General features: G+C 32.7%; 1 protein-coding gene across 1 annotated transcript in view; it reads left to right on the plus strand.

The window, feature by feature from the left end:
- ATF2 (activating transcription factor 2) overlaps positions 1–23,078 on the plus strand; it is a 118,647-nt gene that overhangs the window by 39,499 nt on the left and 56,070 nt on the right. The window contains exons 3-4 of the mRNA XM_051986171.1: positions 9,380–9,449; positions 22,887–22,983. Of these exons, the coding sequence (XP_051842131.1) occupies positions 9,380–9,449; positions 22,887–22,983 (167 nt within the window). The remainder of the gene's footprint in view (positions 1–9,379; positions 9,450–22,886; positions 22,984–23,078) is intronic.

The raw sequence follows: 23,078 nt of genomic DNA on the forward strand, positions 1-23,078 counted from the left end.
GTCCTATGTACCACTGAGAAAAAGGTATATTCTGTTATTTTCCATTCACTTTTTTTTCCAAAGATCTATCATGCCTAACTTTTCTAAAATTCTATTCATCACCTTTTTCTCATTTCGTGGTTAGACTTATCTTAATTCTGAAAGAGGGAAGTTGAGATCTTCCACTAGTATAGTTTTACTATCTATTTCTTCTTGTAACTTGCTTAACTTCTCTAAGAATTTGAGTGCTATACCACTCGGTGCATATATGTTGAGTAGTGATATTTGTCTATTACCTGTAGCAAGATTTCCTCTTTTAATTATTTCTATAATTAGGATTGCTACTCCTGCTTTTCTTGACTTCAGCTGAAGCCTAATATATACTGCTCTAGCCTTTTGCCTTTAACTCTGAAGGTATCTCTGCTTCATATGTGTTTCTTGTAAACAATGTATTGTAGAATTTTGACTTTTAATCCAGTCTGCTGTCTGCTCACATTTATGGGAGAGTTCATCCCATATACATTCACAGTTAAGATTACAAATTTTGTACTTCCTGCCATCCTGTTTTTTCCCAAGTTACACTTTTTTCACATCTTTCACCCTTTTCCTTCTCGCCAGTATATTGCCTATGATTACAACCTCCCTCAATCTGTCCTCCCTTTTTTTATCCCTCCTCAGTTCTTGTCCCTGTCTTTTTATCCCTCTTTTTATTTCTGCCTTCCCTTCTGTTAGCCTTCTTCTTTTTTTTCCTGCTCTTTCCTCCTCCTACTGCCCTATAGCATGAGACAAATTTCTTCACCAAATGAAGTACATATTATTTTCTCAAAATAATATGAGCCAAATCTTTGAGATTCAGGTTCAAACAATGCTCATCTCCCTCCCCCTTCTTTCCCTCAAATATACTAGATCTTTTGTGCCTGTTTATGTGGCATAATTTACTCTGTTTTGCCTTGTCTTTCCATTTCTTTTAGTACAATCTCTTTTGTGTCCTGAATTTCCTTTTTAAATATCATAATATTAAAGTCAACTTATGTCTACACCCTCTTAAGTGTATTCCTGACTGCCTTGGCAAAGGTACAATTCTTAAAAGTCACATGTATCTTCTTCCCATGTAGCGACATAAACATTTTACCCTTTTAAAAACATTTTTCTGTTCAGTTCTAGACTTTTCATCAGAAATTGAAAATCCTCTATTTCATTTAATACCCATATTTTCCCTTGAAAGATTATGCTTAATTTTGCTGGGTCATTAATTCTTGGTTATATTATAGGCCAAGTTTCTTTGCCTTCTGGAATATCATATTCTAGGCCCTCTGATCATTTAATGTGGAAGTTGCTAGGTCTTAGGAAATTCTGATTGTGGTTCCTCAATATTTAAATTGTTTCTTTTTGACTGTTTGCAGTAATTTCTCCTTGATCTGATAATTCTGGAATTTAGCTACTATATTTCTTAGAATTTTCATTTTGGGGTCTCTTTCAGGAAGTGTGATCAGTGAATTCTTTCAGTGACCATTTTACCCTCTTTTCTAGAATATCCAGACAGAATCAGTGGAATAGGTTAGGATCACAGGACAAACTAGGCAGTAACTATAGCAATCTAGTGTTTGATAAACCCAAAGACCCCAGCTTTTGGGATAAGAACTCACTATTTGAAAAAAAAACTGATGGGAAAATTGGAAACTAGTATGGAAGAAATTAGGACTCGACCCACATCTAACACCACATACCAAGATAAGATCTAAATGAACTCATGATTTAGACATAAAGAGTGATGTTATAAGCAAATTAGAGGAACATAGGATAATTTATCTCTCAGATCTGTGGAGAAGGAAAGGATTTGTATCCAAAGAAGAACTGGGACTCATAATTGAACACTAGATAGATAATTTTGATTATATTAAGTTTAAAAGTTTTTGTACAAACAAAGCTAATACAGACAAGATCAGAAGGAAAACAATAAACTGAGAAAATTTTACATTTAAGGGTTCTGATAAAGGCCTCATATCTAAAATATATAGAGAATTGACTTAAATTCCTAAGAATCTAAGCCATTCTCCAATTGATAAATGGTCAAAGGATATGAACAGACAATTTTCAGATGAAGAAATTAAATAAAGCTTTCTAATCTCATGAAATGGCCCTCCAAATCAATGTTGATCAGAGAAATGCAAATTAAGATAACTCTGAGATAATACTGCACACCTCTCAGATTGGCTAAGATGACAGGAAAAGACAAGGACGAATGTTGGAGGGGATGTGGGAAAATTGGGACACTGATACTTTTGTTGGTGGAATTGTGACCTGATCCAGCCATTCTAAAGAGCAATTTGAAACTATGCTCAAAAAGGTATTAAACTATGCATACTCTTTGACCCAACAGTGTTTTTACTGGGTTTATATCCCAAAGCAATCTTTAAGCAAGGAAAGAGACCCACATGTGCAAAAATGTTTGTAGCTGCCCTTTTTTGTAGTGGCAAGAAACTGGAAACTGAGTGGATGCCCATCAGTTGGAGAAAGGCTGAATAAATTATGATATGAGAATGGTATGGAATGTTATAGCTCTATGTTGGAATCCTTACAAACTGCTAACTCATTAGAGTTGATAAATTATTGATCTGATCTTACAAGAAGATGTTTTGGGCCAGAACCTGAAACAAGGTACTAAGTAGAACTAATTGATAAAATGCTGTGTTCACACCTTTACTCATTGGAGTTCACAAATATGGGAGATTCACAAGGTTAACTGTGTAACTTTGTGAATTCATATCTCCCTTGAAGCTCTTGGCCAGAGAGCACTATGGGAGAAACCCATAATCCATCTCTCTCATATCCCACAATTCCTCTCTCTTGTATCCCACAATTCCTCTCTCATATAAAAGAAACAGACAGAGGCTCTCTGTCAGATTTCAGCGGAATTACACCAGAAGCCCTCTCTCCAAGGCAAGAGAGATCTATTCCATTTTCCACTTGGCTGGCTGGGCTGAAGGACAAACCTTTGGATTTGGAGACATTCGGAGGGAGCTCTTGGAACCAAGCAGAGAGATAGGCCTCTAAGAATCTAGCTATCGGGGCCCAAGGAAAGAGACAAGACTTGGAAGGAGAAATAAACATTTGTATTTTTACCAGCTGGCTGCATTTGGTGTAATTATTGATCTGAATTGATACTAAGGCTGCCTCCAGAAAACCTCCCTCAAGAAACCTGCTCTCCCCCAGAGAGAACCATCCTTATTATCTTATATTTTAAAGAAGAAAAAGAATACCACATTTTTATATGAAACAATCAGCAGGATAATTTCCTAGAGGCTTGGAGAGACTTACATGAGCTTGATGCTAAGTGAAGTGAGCAGAACCAAGAGATCATTGTACACAGCAACAACATTATTATATGACAGTCAATTCTGATGGGTGTGACTCTTCTCAACAATGAGATGATTGAGACCCGTTCCAATGATCATGTGATGAAGAGAGCCATCTACACCCAGAGAGAGGACTGTGGGAACTGAATGTGGATCACAGCATAACATTCTCACTCTTTTTGTTTGGTTTCATTTTGTTTCCTTACTCATTTACTTTCTTTTTTTTAGATATGCTTTCTCTTGTTCAACAAGAGAATTGTATAAATATGTTTTATACATATTGGGTTCAACATATTTTGACATGTGTAATATATATTAGATTGCTTGACATCTAGGGGAGTGGGTGGGGGAAGGAGAAAATCTGAAACACAGGACTATGGAAGGGTCAATATTGTCACATTATCCATGCATATGTTTTGAAAAATAAAAAAAAGCTTTATTTAAAAAAATAGAATATCTGGACGATTTGATTTTTTGAAAGGTGTCTTTTTTTTATTGTGCTTTTCAGGTAGTTCAATAATTGTTACATCATCTCTCCTATATCTTTTTTCTAAGTCAGTTGTTTCTTTCAATGAAGTATTTGACATTTTCTTCTTATTTCTTCATTTAAAAAATTTTTTTGATTGATTTTTTATTTTTCATTGGGTCATTTACTTCCATTTGCCCAGTTCTAATTTTCAGTGAATTATTTTTCCTCCATTTTGTAATATAGCATTTTCCCTCCCTAAAATATAAAGATAGTTTTTAACATTCACCCTTGTGTTCATATTTTTCTCCCTTTTCTCTCTACCTTCCTTAGATTGCAAGTAATCTAATATGTTAAACATATGCAATTCTAGTGAAAATATTTCCACATTTATCTTGCTGCACAAGAAAAATCAGATTTTAAAAAAAGAGAGCGAAAAAACAATCAAAAAACAAAAAAAGTAAAAACACGGTGTTGTGATCCACATTCAATTTCCATAGTCCTTTCTCTGGATTCTGATGGCTCTCTCCATCACAAGCCTATTGGAATTGACCTAAATCACCTCATTATTGAGTGACCCATGTCCTTCACAGGTGCTGATCATCACACAATCTTGTTGGTAGTGTACAATGTTCTTTTGGTTCTCCTCACTTAGCATCAGTTCATGTTAGTCTCTCCAGGTCTTTTTGAAATCATCCTGCCGATCGTTTCTTATAGAAAATAATATTCCATTCCATTCATATACTATAACTTATTTAGCCATACCCCAACTGATGGACATCTACTCAGTGTCCAGTTCCAAGTGCTAGAAACATTTTTGCTCATATGTGGGTCCTTTTGCCTTTTTTATGATCACTTTGGAATACAGACCTGATAGAGACATCCAGTTAGCCTTTTAACCTCCTTTTGCGTTTGACCAATTGTATTTTTAAAGAAATTTTTTTGTTCAGTGGATTTTTTTTTTTTCTATTTTTCAAGGAGTTGGTTTTTTTTTTTTCAGTTTTTGTGCTTCCTTTGCCAAGGTGTCTTCATAACTCTTCTGCAGTACTCATTTCATTTTATCATGTTTCTTCTACTTTCCTTAGATCCTTTTTGAACTCTTCCAAGGGAATCTTTTGAACTTGAGATTCATTCATATTCCCCCCCCCCCCGCCCTTTTTTTTTTAAATTTTATTTAATAATAACTTTATATTGACAGAATCCATGCCAGGGTAATTTTTTACAACATTATCCCTTGCACTAGCTTCTGTTTCGATTTTTCCCCTCCTTCCCCCCACCCCCTCCCCTATATGGCAAGCAGTCCTATATACATTCAAAACCCCTTGAGGCTTCATCTGCAGCCATTTTGCATTTGCTATCCTCTTTTGGGTTTGTGTTCTGGTCTTCCTTGGTTTCCATAGTAGCTCTCTATGGTAAGAGCTGTTTTTGCTTTTTTGCTCATTTTTAAAGGTTGAGAGCTGTTCCTAAGGCACAGGGGAGATTGCTTTGAGCTGCAGGATGAAGCTGTGGAGAGGGGAGAGAGCAGTTTCAGCAGAATGATGTGGTCAAAAGCCAGATTATAAGGATTTAAGAGGAGAGTAAGTGGAGGCATTTATTGTGGACAACTTTTTTGAATTTAGGTACAAAAGACAGAAGTGTTAGGATAACAGCAGGGATACATTTTTCTATTTCACCGTGCTCTGTTATCTGCTCGGCTGCTATGCAATTTCTCTGGGTCCTCAGCTAATTTCTAATGATAACTAATGAATTGTACCTCTTCCGGTCTTTCCCCGGCAAAAAAAAAAGGCCTGAATTTAATTGTTAGTAAAGGCTATTTATTACATTGCAAGCACAGACAGCAGTAGCCCTTAGGCTTAGATTAATTTTTTTCAACTGTTGGAATCCTTACAAAGTGTTAACTCATTAGATAGAGACAATAATTATCTAATTTAGCATGGTTCAGTATGATTGATCTGATCTTACAAGGAGATGTGATGGGCCAAAACTTGAAACAAGGTACTAAGTGGAACTGATAGAAACAATGGTTGTGTTCACACCTTTGGAGAGCTCATATTAGCAAGAAGTTTTTAAGTACTCATTGGAGTTTTGCAAAGTTGCAAAGTTCAATTTGTAACTTTGTAACTGAATTCACCCCTCCCTTAATCCCTTCCTCAGAGGAGGAGTCAACCTTTGGGAGATCATATATAAAGAAACTCTTAGAGCTTCAGGTTAGTTAGTTCAGAAGATTGACAGAGAAGGGAGCACTCTGGGACAGACATAGAGCACTCTGGAAGATTGAGAGCCAGTAGCCCTCTCTTGGAGGCAAGACAGATTCATTACAATTTTCTCCTTGGTTCTGGCTGGAGACCTTTGGAAGAAGAGAAGCCGAAGCTGGCAAAGGCAAAAGATTAGCAGCAAGAGCTCTTGGAACCAAGCAGAGAGATAGGTCTCCAAGAAACTAACCGGGCAATTTTGGAGAAAGCAATAAAAGATCTGAATTTTTTACACCTGGCTGCATTTGGAATGATTATTACTTGTAACTGAAACTAAGGCTGCCTCCAGAAACCTCCCCAAGAAACCTGCTCCCAGAGAGAACCATTATATTTTAAAGAAGAGAACACCACATTCAACTACTTTTCTCCAGCTGTCATTCTGAATCATAATCTTATCATTGGCCATTGCCCATGTGTAGAATAGGCACTTCCTCTTCACATGAACCTCACAAAATCCTCATTGCTTCAAGATACTAACTTCTTAATGATTCTTTTCCTAATGCCACTTCCCATACTAGTGCCCTTTCCATCTTGTATTCATTTTATATATACTTACATGCAACATACACATGCACATACACATATGGATGCCTTGGCACAGGTGTATGTGCATGCACACGCACATACACACACATACACACACACTGCTTCCCAATAGAATGTGAGTTTTTTATAACAGGGATTGTTTTAATTATTTGTGTTTATATTCTCATTGCCTAGCAAATAGTAAGCATATAATAAATATTTATTATTTGGTTATCTGACTTATTTTCTGAAATTTTTATTAATTCTTGTCATGTTTCCTTGTCATTAGTCTGGGTCTACTTCAGATCATCCTGTTAATTCAACAAAACTGCAGTGGAGCATGGTGGAATGGGTGTTGGGAGATTGCTTTCAACCACATCTGTTCTTCCCTCTTCCACATAAATCTTTTATTCAATACTTCATCCCATTATTTTTAATGTAAAAGAAAAATCACAGGTAGCTGGAGGAATTCAGGAATAAATATAGGGCTGAAGTTTATATGCAAATAAACTGAGGAGAAAAACTGAAAAAGTCCAGATAGAGATAATAGAACCAGCAGTGTTTGCTCACCAATTCTCCAATCAATTCTCACCAATGAATAAAATAACTGTGCTTGCTATTATTTATTTCATATCTGTAAAGTAACAGAAATATAAACTAAAAGTGATCTTCTCTTCTCGTTTTTTTAGTCTGAGCCACACAATATTTAGTATCATTCTTCATTGCTATTTTATCTCTCTCAAGAAGCATTTATTAAATGCTTACTATGCTCCAGTTAACTAAGTTAAATATTGGACATAAGCAGAATGGCAAAAATAGTTCTTGTTTTAAAAGGGCCATTTTCTACGTGGGGAGATTATATGCAATTTATATGTATATAAGGTGCAGTGTAAATGGAGGGTAATATGTGAGGAAATGTAGTAGCAGTGGAGTGGGAATGGACAGGGTCAAGAAAAGGCCTCTAGGAAGAACAAGATTGGAATTGAATCATGAAGGAAGCTAGGTGTGTAAGCTGAGAGAAATCTAGGCATGAAGGTTGTAGATTGAAAATCCTCTCTGAAGAACGGCAATTTGGCAATGTCACTGTCAGAAAATGTGAAGGGGCATAAGTCTTTAAAAAAAAAGAAAAAAGAAAAAAAAAGTTACAAATAGGTAAGGGAATAAAGGATTCTAAATACTAAAAAAAAAAATTTATTTTTGATCTTGGAGGCAATCTAGGGAGCCACTGAAGTTTGAGTAGAAGGTTAATATTAAGTGATCTTGCCCAGGGTCACACAGCTAGGAAGTGTTAACTGTCGGAGACCAGATTTGAACTCAGGTCCTCCTGATTTCAGGGCTGGTGCTCTATCCACTGTGTTACCTAGCTGCCCTTGTAATATATTCTTTTAAAAATAATTATACAGTAGAAATTCACGCATACAGTCATCTTTTATTTACATATTGAAGTGGTTTTTGTTGTTGTTAAGTTTATAATAAAGATGATTTTTTTAAAAATCAAAAATAATTGAAAATCCCTTATTTTATTGAAAATCCATCTTTAGTTTGGGTAGTTGATTCTTGGCTGCAGTCCAAGATCCTTTGCCCTCTGGAATATCATATTAAAGGACTTTCAATCTTTTAAAATGAAAGCTGCTAGGTCCTGGATAATCCTGATTATGATTCCTCAATATCTGAATTGTTTCTTTCTGGCTGCTTGCAGTATTTTCTCCTTGATCTGATAATTCTGGAATTTAGATATAATATTCCTTAAGAGTTTTCATTTGAGGATCTCTTTCAGGAGGTGATGAGTGGATTCTTTCAATTGTTATTTTACCCTCTAGTTCTAGGATAGTTTTCCTTGATGATTTCTTCAAAGATGTTGTCTAGGCTCTTTTTTTTTTTTCTTTCTGCTGGAAATTTGTTACATTTCAAGTATTTGTGGGTTCTGTCACTCCAAAACCCAGTCAGAGGCTTTATCTGGTGTTGATTCTGAGGGAAGCCAGGAAAAGCTCAAAGACCTTTTATCTTTTATTCTCCACCATCTTTGTTCCACCCCATAAAGGTTTTTTTTGTTTGTAAATTCATTGCATTTAGAAAGCTTTACATTCTTTGCATTTGTATCTACCTCTTAGGAACTTAATAAGTACTTGTTGAGGGTTGATCTCAGAAACCTGTTTACAAATGAGACTGAATTGTCAGGTTTAAAAAAAAAAAGGTAGTATATTGATATAGATTATTGGGTCCTGATTTGTTTAATAATAAAAGTAAGGCGCTTCATGGTCATTTGGACCGGTTCAGAGCAGAGATTAGTGTTAGTAGCTAGAATATCTCCATAGCTCTTCTACTACAACCATTCCTTTTTCTTGTTAAGTATGGACGAGGAAAACAACCCAACCAAAAACAAATGTGCAATAGAGGGATTCTCCTTATCAAGTAACAATGTACAGTGCTATGTACCTCGTTCAGATATTAATTAATTGTTTAAGAACTATATGAGATCTTTCAAATTATTAGCATAAAAATGTAAATTGATAAAAATAGAAAGAATGAATCATTTTTAGGTAAGATATACATTGTTAATAAATATACATAGATTCCTAGTTGTATATCTAATGTTAGTATTATATATTTGTCTTTATAAGATGTGTTATAGAGGGTTAAGATACTACCAAAATACTCATAAAGAAAAAAAATATATTTCATAGCTCTTTTTAAGGTAATCTAAGTCATCGCAAATGTATTTTTGTTAGAAAATAAAATTGTTTTGAATTGGTATGTTTGAATTTAAAATGTTCTATAAAGGTCTTATCCTTTCAATACAGGCAGTTCAAGGACCTGTGGAATATGAGTGATGACAAACCCTTTCTATGCACTGCCCCTGGATGCGGCCAGGTAATGTGATCACTTTATCCATTTGTGTATGTGCAAGTTGAATAAATAACTAAGAATAGAACTATCCCCCAGAAATTTTTAGAAAGTATTTATAATTTTAATTTAATAGGTATTTTAATAGGTAGTGTATTCTAGTTTGAGTTGAACATAATCTTAAGGAATCTATCTTCTAAAAAAAAACATTCTAGATATTGTAATATTCATATAGGTTAAAGCTACTATGGTAGCTTTATGGTACCATAGTTTGTTTTGTTTTTGTTTTGTTTTTTGTTTTTTATGATAAGAAAACATAGATAGGGAAGAAAAAAGGGAGTACCTGCTGTTATAAAATTAGTTTCATTAAAATATATTACAATGTGGGGGTAATAAAATACAATTTAATTTTTAAATGTATTCAAAAATGAAATTTCGATTAAAAATACATGGTCTTGCTGAAAAATGATGATCTGTTTTGTACTATTTTAGAATTAGTTGGTAATTGATTAATACTGTCCTGAATATATTTGAATTCTCCAATTCTATTAACTATTAATCTAATTGCTGTCAAATTTATAATATATACTATAGGAACAGTGAGTCAAAATGACTGTCTAGTGCTCGTGTGTGTGATGCCTATGTATATTAAAATATGTATACATATTTATACGTGCATACAACACACATGTTTGTATATATTTCAACATATGTGTGTGTTTTATAATCTTAGTAAGCATTTCAATATTATTTTAACCTGCCTTTTCAAAAGATACTTCTCTGGTATGGTAAGTAGGAGTTTTATCACTATTTCCTGTAACAACCACTTATAAAATTAAACTTTTCTATGATTATTATATCTGAAGTAATGCAAAATAAAAATGTTAGATTTCTCCCTTTTTTCCTTTTTATGAAAATAGAGGTATTTTGATAGTGCTAAAGATCAGGTCTCAGAGTCAGAAATAGCAGATATTCAATCCCAGAACTATTTCTGTGTGACCTTTAGCAAATTATTTGATTTCTTTATGCCTTAAGCAAATTGGATCAGTCATGTTCCTGCATCCATTTTTCACTCCTATTCTCCTCCCTCCCGCCCAGAAAAAAAAACGTCTGGGCAAGAAAACAATGAAGTAATTTTTCCCCCAGGAAGTTTTTTTTTTTCTTTTCATTTTCCTTTAAGTAGGTTTTTTCCTCCTAAAATAGGCCATCTTATATATTGGCATTCTATAATTTAATACTTCATTATATTCTTGGAAAATAGGAGGAAATTTCTCAGATCCTAAGAGATGTCCTACAAGTCAATCAAAAAATATCAGCGTAAATCTCTTTTATAAATATAAGCTACATAAAAAAGTTTATGTAGTATTTCATCTATTATCAGTAAAGTCTGGGTATTCCTTGCTTGTTATATTTTTAGTATTGTACAAAGAAGACTGTTAAATTTTCTGAAAAAGGTAGAAGCCATGCCCTGGAAAGGATATTTGCTCAAATGTATCAAATTCTAAGTTACTATTACTAATTGCCATTCTTCAATAGAATGTAAACTCTTTGAGGGCACAGTTTTGGTTGTGGTTGTTATATTTCTAGGACCTGGCAGTACCTTCTAAGAAGATACTTGATAAATGTTTGTTGACTTGAATATTAATTGAATCTTTCGGTAGAACCTGATGAAGTCTAAGAGTTTGGGCTTTTTGTTCCAAGATAGTCATAGGATTTCAATAGTCTTCCTCCAAGATTCTGTGAAATTATAAACTGATTGGATTTCTGAAACATTTTATTTGAGTTTCCTACTCTTTTAAATTCGTTGTGATAAGGCGAGAACCTGTGATCCTTGAGGGCTATGTCAAGTAGAGTAGCTTCTCTTTGAGTATTGAACAAGAAAAGCCTCAACTACAGCCTTAGCAAGAGTCCATTACTTGCAGGCTATTCACTTATCCCTTGCAGACTTATGAATTCTTTGGTTATAGTAACCCATGAAACAAGGGAAATGTGAAGTGCCTTCATTTGGCTCCTTCAAATTTCTGCATTTATGGTGTCATAGTGATAAAAATGGGCATATAGTCCTAAGATCACATAATTTTTGGACAACTTATTAAAAACCTTATCTTGATATATATGTGATTTTCATATAATGAACAACATATAGAAAACTATAAAAGGCATGGAATTGTGCCAGTTTTGTAACTGTCACATATACTATGCTCTTGTCTTCTCTGACATTGCCATCACCCTGGTGCAGAGCCTCATCGCTTTATTTCTGGACTGTTGCAACAGATTACTGATTGGTCTCTCTTCCTCAAGGTTTCCCACTCCATTCCATTCCATCTTCTACTCAGATATCAAAATTGATCTTCTAAAATCACAGGTCTGACTGTGTTATTTTCATCCTTCCCTTCCTTCTGTCTCCATTCCCTTGCTTAATTTTTAATAAACTGGCTTCCTTCCCTGTCAATAATTTGGCTTCCCTTCTACCTTTCCAGTTTTGTTATACCATATCACATTATCTGTGTGCCAGTGATACTGACTTCTTTGCTGTTTGTCTACATAGTTTTACTCCCCCCCTTCTCAAAAAAAAAAGACAGTTTACTAGACCGTTTTACTGTCTGATTGCTCTGTCTGGAATTCTCTCCCTCCTTATTAAAGACTCCTGGTTTCCCTACTTTTCTCTTAAGTCCTAGAAAAATTGCATTTTTCAACAAGAAACCCCCTTAATGCTAATCCCTTTATACTTTTGATTTTCTCTAGTTTATCCTGTAGTAGTTTTCATATTGTTTCTTTCTTGAAATTATCAGCTCCTTGAGAGCAAGGATTGTACTTTGTCCTTTTTATCCCAGGAACTTAGTAGCACAGTGCCTGGTACACGTAAGTACTTAATAAATACTTGTTGACTTACCGTTTAGTCAGAAAAAGAAAGTTGTTGCTAAATGAAAGGAAGCTCTTAGGCCTTTCTTAGAGAGATAAACAAAGAAACTGAGGGAAAATGGTTTTTGTCATCCATTCAAAGGCAATAATTAGAAACATCATTTCATAGGCTCTTTGGTGATCTCATAAATTGTACTGTCAGTATTGTAAGTACTTGATAAAAGACCACAATGAAAATAATTGAAGTTTATTCAGCTCTTGCAAAAGATGAAGAAACTGGAATATTCTTTGAAGAGCTTTTTAAGACCTTTTTAGTAAATCAACATATACTTTGATATTTAGTTTAAATGCAAAAAAATCTAGATGTAGAGATGGCAAGAAATGGTGGGAAATACTGTTGAAGTTATTAAAGCTTAAAATTGCATAAGACTTTTGGGAAACTCTTGGATGTATAGATGTGTATGTGAATTAAATTGCTTATATGTTAACAAATAGGAACCAGTTAGCTCAAACTTTTCCTTAATCAGCTGTCTGTATACAATCAGATTACTGTCTTGTTAACAGATACCAACATCAAAATTTGTGCAAATCTGGAGGAACAAAAGTTAGGAAAACATAGTATCTAATAAAATAACTCCCACATAACCTAATTATGCAAGTTATTGATGAAATGAATAAATGGAATGAAAAATGGTTGGAAGAAAATATATCAAAACAATTATAAAAATTTTAACAAGACGACCAAAAAAAGCTCCCAAACTGCCTTAGTTAGGAGAACACTTGACTTAGTTGCTAAACAAACAGTTCTGGCAGCAAAGTCCACTATTAGTTTAAAATATGAAGGTGGATTTTTGCTTATTTGTTTTTTAAGAAATTTCATAAAGGGAATAATTATAATATTCATAAAGGGAATAATAATAATAACAAAGGTGTAGACAAAAGTATTAATCCTTATTACTATCCCTCAAAATAGGAAACCAAATTATGAATGCATATTATCATTTTTCTTTTCTATTTGAAATTTTAGTGAGAATAATTGAACATGTGTTAAGAACATTTTTGGAAATGTTAATGGAGAACAGGCAGGCTTTTTGGATATTGTATTCCACAGTAGATTAAATTTTTACCATCACTCAACTAAAATTGTAGAGAAGACCAAGATCCAACTGCCCTATCTCTGATTTATAAATGCATCTGATGAGGTAATTTACCTTTAAGGCTTTCTAATAAAATATCTTCCCTGCATATATAAGTATATGACATTCCTTAAAAGAGGTAACAGATAACTTTGATTACCCTGTTATCATTCAAATCAAGAGCTGTCTCTTTTCATAGATGAGGGCTAGCACAGAGGTCAAGTTGAAGAGAAAGAGTCTCTGTAGATAGTGAGATCCAAAAGTTTATATGGTTGAAATTATGTTGTAGGCATTAATTCCCAGAGTGTCACAGAGCTTCCTGAAACCAATAATCATACAAAATAATTTTCCATGAAGAAAAAAAAAACAACTCTTAAAGTAGATGAAGAATGTCTGTTGTCTGGACTATGGTAGGCATTTGGACAGACAACCTATAGTGTTCTCTGAGCAGTATATTAAGCTTGTACAAATCCTGCAAATGTACAGTTTGATTTGTTCCCATAATTTAACAGGAAGAAGAAAGTGGACTAGATGTTTGGAAAATTACAAAGTTCTTCAAGCTTCTCTCTGAAGCAAAGGCCTATCTTTGTAATTCTGAACTGGTGTGGACGTATAGCTGTGGTCATGAAGATGTGAATTTGAGGATCACCCAGAGGGCAGTGGGCAGGTACATGATGGGAATAAACAGGTTGCAACACACTACAAAATAGAAAAGTAGTGTAAAGGACATAATCAAAGAAATGTGTGATTGAAAAACAAGATTGGCTTTGTTGCATAATGAGGAAGATCACAACTGGATAGCATGATAGTCTCACACTGTCAGGTGAATATGAGAAAAGCTTCTGCTACTTTGGCTTGTACCTCCTGTGGCTCTGGAGAACAGTTATACAAAATCAGAAGAAATTAATAGGTTGCATCTGCAACAGTGAAGAAATACCTACTTTGATGAGATCTTAAGTCCAGTAAAGTATTATAGGGTTTATCACAAGAGAAAGTATCAGTACTTTATGGCCAATATTTATATATTTTAATGTTTTCATAATATATAATTGAAGAATCTTATTTTGATTATAGGTAGACTAAATCATTTGCTTTTTGTGATCTAAGTTAATTTTACAGGTATAAAAATACTCCTACAGAATAGTTTCTGGGTTATATTGTAGTATGATCCAGTTGAAATCTCAGTATATAAGTGGGACTGCTTTTAAATTAGCTATGTTTTATGTGAGCAGGTGGCTGTAGAATCATTATTATAACTTTGGTTTATTTAGGATATGGAATATGGTCAAAATGTAACTTTAAAAAATAAGAATTTAAAATTCAAATGACTGTTGCTCCCAGCAGAATTTTGGGAAACTATGCATTTATGTCACCAATATCAGACAATTTTGAATTTGTTTTCAGAGCAGCACATACCATTTTGGATAGCTCAGAGCTGGCAATTTTTCTTCTTTTGAGGATTTTTTTTTTTCAAATAGCCAAAATTTCCTTGATCCAGACCTGAATGATCTGATTGAAAAGTGAAATGTAACCATAAAATAATTATGTTCATTCATTTTTTATGGCTTATAATCTGACTACAAATTCAATTTTTTTTTCTTGGAAACAATTCCAAAATTTTAAAAAATAATACAAGCATATTCATTTGGATGCATAAATTCAGACCATGTTGTCTTTTTTTCTTAAAAGAAATATTACTTTATCACCATCCTTTCTACATATACTAGGCACAATAAAATCTGCCTTATGTCAAGCAGTAACCAATTAATATTAAATCTTATAAAGTATTAACAGTTTTCTCATTCAGCAGACTTTAAAAGTATCAACAATAATATCCTTGAATTTAAATAATACTAATTTAGCAAAGGTGCTAGATATTAGATTATTATTTAAAGCCAATTAAGGTTGATATTCTGATTGAGATATTTCAGTGTATGTCTTTTATTAGGATTAATATTAACTTTAAACTTTATACCTATAAATTACTAAACATTCGAAGCAGAAAATCTTTTTCTACTGTAGCTCTAAGATGTTGACTATTATCTACTGCTACTTTTTAAAAATATATAACAAAGCCTATGTTGCTATTTGGATATTGTATTTATGAAAATGATCATTAATTTATTGAAATTAATTTTGAAGTAGTATCCTAAAAGTTTCAATAAAAATAGTAGATTTTATATTACAGAAGACTTAATTTGATATTAGGACTTGGTTTTGGTGACATTCGTTTTAAATATTGATAAAATGATTGCCTTAATTTTTAATGTTCTTTTAAGAAATTTATTATGCTTTCCTGTTTTTTGTTATGGTCTTAAATAGTATAAAATAAAGCCCTTTCATATACACTAGCTAAGTCTTTTTTTCAACAGGCACAGCATTTGAGAATGGTATTGTAAATGTCAGTGGTAAGTGAGTTTAAAAGAAAAGCATCTATTAAAATAAAATGCTTTTATATTTGCTAGATGATTATTATTATTAACTTCCTAAGTAATTTTAAGGATCTTTGAAATATTATGTTGACCTATTGGAGATCTGGCATTACAGTCTGTGTGCTTTAGTTTTATACAATCAATGAATTTCAGATTTTTAGAATGGATGGAGAGATGTTTTATAAGATAGTTTCTGCATCAGTTCTATAAGATTATAGAACTACAGAACTGCCTCCAGATGTCATAGAATGTAGAAAATCATTTATATAGAGCATAAAGAAATAATCTGGTTTCATCTGCTTACTTCTTGGCACATCACTCTTAACTCCCTAAGACAGTTATTTTTCTTAACTTGAAGAATTCTGGGGATAGATCTACCTTAAACATTCTCTGATTAACTGTTTCTAAAGCTTAGTTAGACCTTACACTCAAAATGTTTGGGGGGTTTTTTTTGTGTGTGTGGTGAAGCAAATATTCATGCTCTAATTAAAGTTCATATTAGTGTTGTGTTTTAAAGCATGAATCCAGTATTACTGGCTGATTTTGCAGTAAATTATAATTTTGAGTATGATTTTGCAAAACTGTTTTTATGACAAGCAGATAGCAATATCTTTTAGGTAGCCTCATTGTTCCTTTGTGTTTGGTATTAGTAATCTAAATTACTGTAATTTATCCAATAATTGTTATCTTTGAATCTTTATCATGAGATTTACTTTATAATCATATTCTTTTACTACCTTGTTATTTTAAAAAATGTACTTTAATGAAATCTTAGATTAATTAGTCTTGTCTTAAGGTTACCCTATAGTTAAAGTTATAATGAGGATTTGGTGCTTGTGCTTAATAAGCTAATGAGAAAAACACTGATGGTATTGCTGTCTGTATGTCTATGTGTGGCTAAAGAAATCCTTGCTGGTCTGTAGTCCCCTTGATATTTAAGTCACTTTGAGCTTTCTTCATAGTGTCAGGGTTTAATTTGTATTTTATTACAATTTTATGTATCTTTTAAAAAGTTAAATAGTAACTAATTGTCTTACTATAGTGGATTGGATATTTTCTTTAATATGTAGAAATTCTGAAAAAGTTGTTCTCTGAAATTTTTGCTTGGAGGATTTTTTACCTACATTCTCAGTAGTTCTTTAACCAATTGCTATGCTGTCAATGAATTTTCTCATTTTTTTCCTATAAAAATGTGCAGTATTGTTGAACAGCATAATCGTAGGTAGCAGATCTGAGTGGCTACTTTATATAATAATGAAAAGCTTTGGCACCAAGGTGTTGTGTTATTCATGATTTACTCACTTAATTTGTTCTTTGTGAAGCCAGTATTAGCTTTATTGAAATTTCAGTATAACTCTCTTAAGTTTCTAAAGATATTTGTATTATGTTGTACTAAAGGTTAGTCTCAGGGGATCGGAACATTAGTTACATAAATACCTTTGTTATTATATTTTTAATATAGTTGCAAAATCAGTTGAATAACGCGATGTTTGTTTCTTTTGGGGAGTGGGAATGGGTTGGATCTGCAATTCTTGAGTGTTTACTTCAATATGTTGTAAGCATCTCAGGTTTCTCAAAATTTGTTAATATCTCAATATTCCATACATACTGTTTAACTGGATATATTGGCATAAAAAATTGGCTCTGGATTCATGCCTTAACACTGCCACTAAATTTAGAGGCACATGTAGAATGGATTATTTCTAAAAATTCCATTTTGTGAATCTTTTAATTTTGTTAAAATCACAAATGCAGTATATTGGTTCATGTAGGCATATCCACAGTGTATTTCAGCCTAATGTCACAGTGGTGCCTGATAACCTCTTCTCGAAGTGGCAGATATTAAGTAATATCTCATTTTTGCTGGCATTAATCCTTTGCTCTAATTTAAGATTTTATTAGATTGATTGTCTCTATCATTTTCTTAATTGCTGACTACCATATCAATTTTCTTTAAAAGTTAGACCAGAGTTAATTTTGTTCTAATGACATGTTATACTCATTTATATCATATCCTTTCTGTGTCAGTGATAAATAATATTTGATGTCTTTATCCTTATAGATGCAGGCTTTATTAGACCTATATAGTAATATAGTAATTTTTGCTTTACTGTCAGACTACTTGTAGCTCGATTTTTTTTCTTTTCTTTTTGGCCAGTACATGATAATGTCTTGCAAATTACCTTTGCTTAATTAATATTGAATGAATGAATGCATGTTATACATGTTGGATAAACTAAATCACATTTTCCCATTTGTTCCCTTGATAAATATCTGAAATAATTTCCTGGTGAATTTTTGTTTGGTAGTGATTGCTACCATTTAGTTTTAAAGGCCTCTTTTTTAGAGGCAAAATAATATTTTCTTTAGGGAATAATAATTCTTGTTTGGTTGGAGTGTCAACAGTGTGCAAATAAGTTTAGAAAGATATGGTAAAACTAAATTGTGAAGGACTTTAACAGTCAGACCAGAGGAGTTTGTATTTCACCTTAGAGGCAAAAGGAAGCCAGTGAAGCTTCTTGAACAGGAGAGTAAAATGGTCAGATCTATGCTTGAGGGATATCATTTTGGCAACTGGGTAGATGATGAAATGGGGAAGGGAAAGACTAAATACAGGGATACTAATTTCAGTGCTGTTGCAGTAGTTGAGTTAAGGGTGTGATAAGAATCTGAATTGAGGCGGTGACCTTGTGAAATATAGCATGAAGATAGACTTGACAACTGACCCAATATGAGGGATGAAAGAAAAGGACTAATCAAAAGTTATGAACCTAGGGGAATAGGAAAGTTAGAAAGAGTAGGTGATTTGGTGGCAGGCAAAGATAACAAATATTTTGGGTGTTTTGAGTTTAATTTACTATTCGGGTAGTGATGTCTAGTAGGTAACTCGTGATGGAAGAAATAAATGGAGTTCAGGATTATGATTAAGACTGGGAATAATCTGCATCGAAATCATGATTCAAACCCATAAGAACTTATGAAGTCATCACTGAGAGAGTGTGTAAAAAAAAAAAGAGAGAAGCTGACCCAGCACAGAGCCTTGGGGCCCATAGGCAGTGGGACATGGTAGTTGACCCAGCAAATAGATAGAGAAAGTGTGGTTGGTTAGATACATATAAGAGAAGAAACTAAGATTTAATAGATCACCCCAAAGTGATCGAACTTTGGGGAACCTAATAATGCTAAACTGTTAAAGAAAGGTGTTGTAAATTGGAATGTCATCTTATTTGCAATGAGATAAAAGATAGCTCTCTAGTAAACAAAGTGCTTGAGTCTGCAATACAGGGCATCCTTTTCCAGGTATCAAGTAGCCTGAAAAACATTGGTAATCATAAGGTTGCTTAGCGATCATGGGGTCAAAACCAAGGCGTGTCGCACAATTTTTTATTTCATTTAGGGCTTTGAGAATTTAGAGAGAATAACATGATCTCTTTAGAAAAAACACCTTTCTGGTAATTGGGACACTTTCTTGATACAATATGGATTTAGACTGTCACAAAAAAAAAAACCAAACACATTCATATTTTAGTTGTTGCCCCCCATTAAACTCTGAGCACCTTGAGAGTAGGGACCATCTTTTACCTTTCATTTTCTCTCCAGCACATATCATAGTGCTTGGCATATAATAAGTGCTTTATAAATGTTTATTGCTTGATTGCTTGACTTAGACTGCATTTAGACTACCATTCTCCATTTTGCTTTTGTCATGGACAGATTTTACTTTATCTTACTTTCCGGTGGCATTATCTGGGAGAAATCCTAACCCCACAAAGTTTGGGAAGCATTATTTCATTCAATTTAGGTTGATACTTAGTGATTTCAGTTTTTCAGAGGATTATATTTTCTGGCATTGTTTCTTAAATTCAACTGCAGGATAGTGCTACTTTCAGAGTTACTGATCTCAAAATTTAAGAATTGGAAAATACCTCAGATACCATTAGTCCAACTTCTGCCTGACCAAGAATTTTCCTCAGTGTCATGTAATGTTATGTAACCATCTTTTGCATCCCTTTCAATGGGGACTGAGGAAGCAATGGGGAGGTGGGGTGTGAATGGAGGAACTTTTTTTTTTTTTACATAAAACTTAAAAGTACTCTAGTGCATACCATAAGTTGTTTTGAATTTAAAATAATCACCCTTTATTTTAGTTTACCCATGTAATTTTCTTAATACTACATACCTGTACTTTATTTGTGTGTCCCTTCTCTGTCCCTTTAAAACAGGTAAGTGGTATATACCAAGTGTATTTTGTATGCATTTGTATTGATGTTTACATTCCAGGCATTTAACATTAAGCAGTCTAGATCAGTCTAATATTTTCTTGAAGTGTAATTGCTAACAATAAAATTCATGAACAACAGTGGGTGGTTGGAAGATATTTATTAAGGGAAATGATGAATGTAAAATCCTATGAGAGTAGTGGAGAATTGATTGTAATTGCCATGATGAATTTCAGCAAGAAGTAAAGAATTCTAGGACACAGTCATGGAAAAGAAAAAATAAATACACTAATGTTTCATGTTCTATGAGCTAATTGCAAACCTGGCATGAAATGGAAGTATATAATACCTAGATCTGCTGATAAAATTAAGACTTCCGAATCTATCAGTATATTGTGACTAAGTCCCTAGAAATTCCTAATAAAGATAGATAAATTCAGATGGACTTTTATGATTTAATTAAACAGTTTGATATACAATGGTCTCAAAATATGCAATTGCAAGTACTTGAATAGCCAAAATTTCAGCTGACAAAATAATGTGAGATGTCACACTTGTAAAAGTATATAGGTCATTGTTTGCAGTGTTCAAATAGAAACTAGATGACTCTACCAGGTTGACTCTACGTTTCTATGATCCTATGTTACAGATGATTAATTTTTCCTATTGTCAAACATTTCATCAGAAACCTAGGAACATTAATGATTAAGAAAGTTTTCCATTTGGTCCATAAACATTTAGCAGAATACAGTCTCACATGTAATAAGATCAACATTCTTGAGTAAATGTTTGGATTCAGGGTTTTAAAAGAAAATAAAGTTAAAGAACAATGAGAGATTTTTTTAAAAAATGTGTGGATAAAGGCAATTGATAAATGTATAAAATAAGATTATTAGATTAAATAATGTAAGATCTTTTAAAAACTCAGATTCAGTGATTTTAAGAGATTGCTGTTGAGGAAAAGGCAACATCACTGAAATTTGAAGGGAAAAGAGAAGTAAATGCATTTATATGAAAATAAAACTTAAAATTTAAACTTAAAAGAGAAATCTTAAGTCTAGCAAAGCTGTATGTATATATTACATTGTTTTTCTTTCATCAGAATAATTGCTTATGTTTTGTATTGCCTTTTTTGCTGCAAAAATAGATGTTGCTTCCATAGGCTGTATGCTTCATACAACTTGAGAGTACTAAAAAATGCTATCTAACCAAATTCCATACTTTTAATGGGAAGATAAAGACTCTTGATTACAAGTTTTATAAAAACCATATCTATATAAACCACTTGTAACTTCAGTTTTCTTGTAAGAATTTCATAATATTGCTAAGTAGATTGTGAGCCATTCTGTATTTCATAGATTGGCATTTGATTTCAGACTTCCAAATTGTATTGTCTGATAGTTTAAATTTCTTAGAACAATGAACAATTTTAGTTCAAAATAAAATTTTGGAATCAATAGTTTTGATGAAGAAGTAAAGTACATGTGGAAGATAATAGCTCCTAATGGAAATATTATCTGGTGCAGAGGTGTCACAGAAAGGACCAACAAAACCTTAATTGAACCAGATTAAAATGAAATTGGAAAATGTAACAAATAAAACACTGTGCAACATAGCTAATACTAATTTGATATTTTAAGGGTACGTCTATCTATATCTATTTGAGTTTGAAACTATTGATGTAGTACAATAAGCATCTGAGCAGAAATCCTTTTGCTTGGTTTAGGTTTTTAAAGTGATTGCTCTGAAATCCTAATTATAAGAATAAATGCTAAACATTCTTTTTTTTCCCCCCAAATGTGAAACATGTACATTTAGTAAATATTTCTTAGGAGCAAGTTGATGTGCTGAAGGTAATCGTCATTATAAAGATATAAATTTTTTTTGTACTTACTCTGAGCATGTAAAGAATTCATGTTGGGACTTGGAATTAGACATAGCAAACAGTACAGAAAATAGTATATGTCCAATTTTAGAAGAATTTGTTTTTATAATGATGATAAAGTTCATTTTTAAGTGAATTTTAAAAATCCTCCCACTTTATTTTAAAACAACTTTTGTTATATTAAATTCAAAAGCATTTAATATAAATAATTAATTTTTAAAAATCAATAAAACTAAGACTTTTGGGTCAACTAATTACTTAACAACAGTGCTTTTGTGCTTATGGAATACTTACCTATATAGTCTTAAGTTAGATTTTCTCCATGTTAGGCAGATTCATTCAACATATAGGGTCATTTTTTATGTGTGGCCCATTATGTATATATTTTTGTGAGAATATAAAGAATGCAAATTTTATTTTTTTACTTTTATAGAACTAATATTTTCAGAAGAATTTTTAAGTTAAAATTAAGTTAGTTTTTTTTTTTTAAACTTAAAGGTGGTAAGTATTTTTTAACTCTTGAAAAATGAAACACCATTTTCAAAAGTCAGGTTTTTAATGTGTTCATTTGCTATTGAATATTGACTCATACAATGTTACACATAACATGAAAAGTAATGTAAACCTACAGATTTATATTGTTTACTTAACTGGTATTTTTTTTTTTTTAATTTTTCATCAGAAATGGGTTGTATATGTTAAGGATACATTTTTATAGTGTTTATTCTTATATTAGAGTGCCTCTGATCACTTGATATCTACCATATTGATATCTACTAACAAAGATAGATTCTTTTTTAGTTAACAGAAGAACTGCTACTTCAATGTTAATGGTGGTTTTACATGTTGTGGAAATGAATTTCCATATCATATTATTTATTTTGATCAAATTGAAAATCTTAACTGTATTTTAAAACTTTTTGCCACAGCGTTTTACCAACGAGGATCATTTGGCTGTCCATAAACATAAACATGAGATGACACTGAAATTTGGTCCAGCTCGTAATGACAGTGTCATTGTGGCTGGTTAGTATATGCTTTTATTAATAGCTTATATACATCGTTCTCCTGGAATGTGCACAATTTTTGTGTATTTTTTTGTACATAATTTTGTGATACCT

Source organism: Antechinus flavipes, chromosome 3 (genome assembly GCF_016432865.1).
Source record: "Antechinus flavipes isolate AdamAnt ecotype Samford, QLD, Australia chromosome 3, AdamAnt_v2, whole genome shotgun sequence".
Classification (NCBI taxonomy): domain Eukaryota; kingdom Metazoa; phylum Chordata; class Mammalia; order Dasyuromorphia; family Dasyuridae; genus Antechinus; species Antechinus flavipes.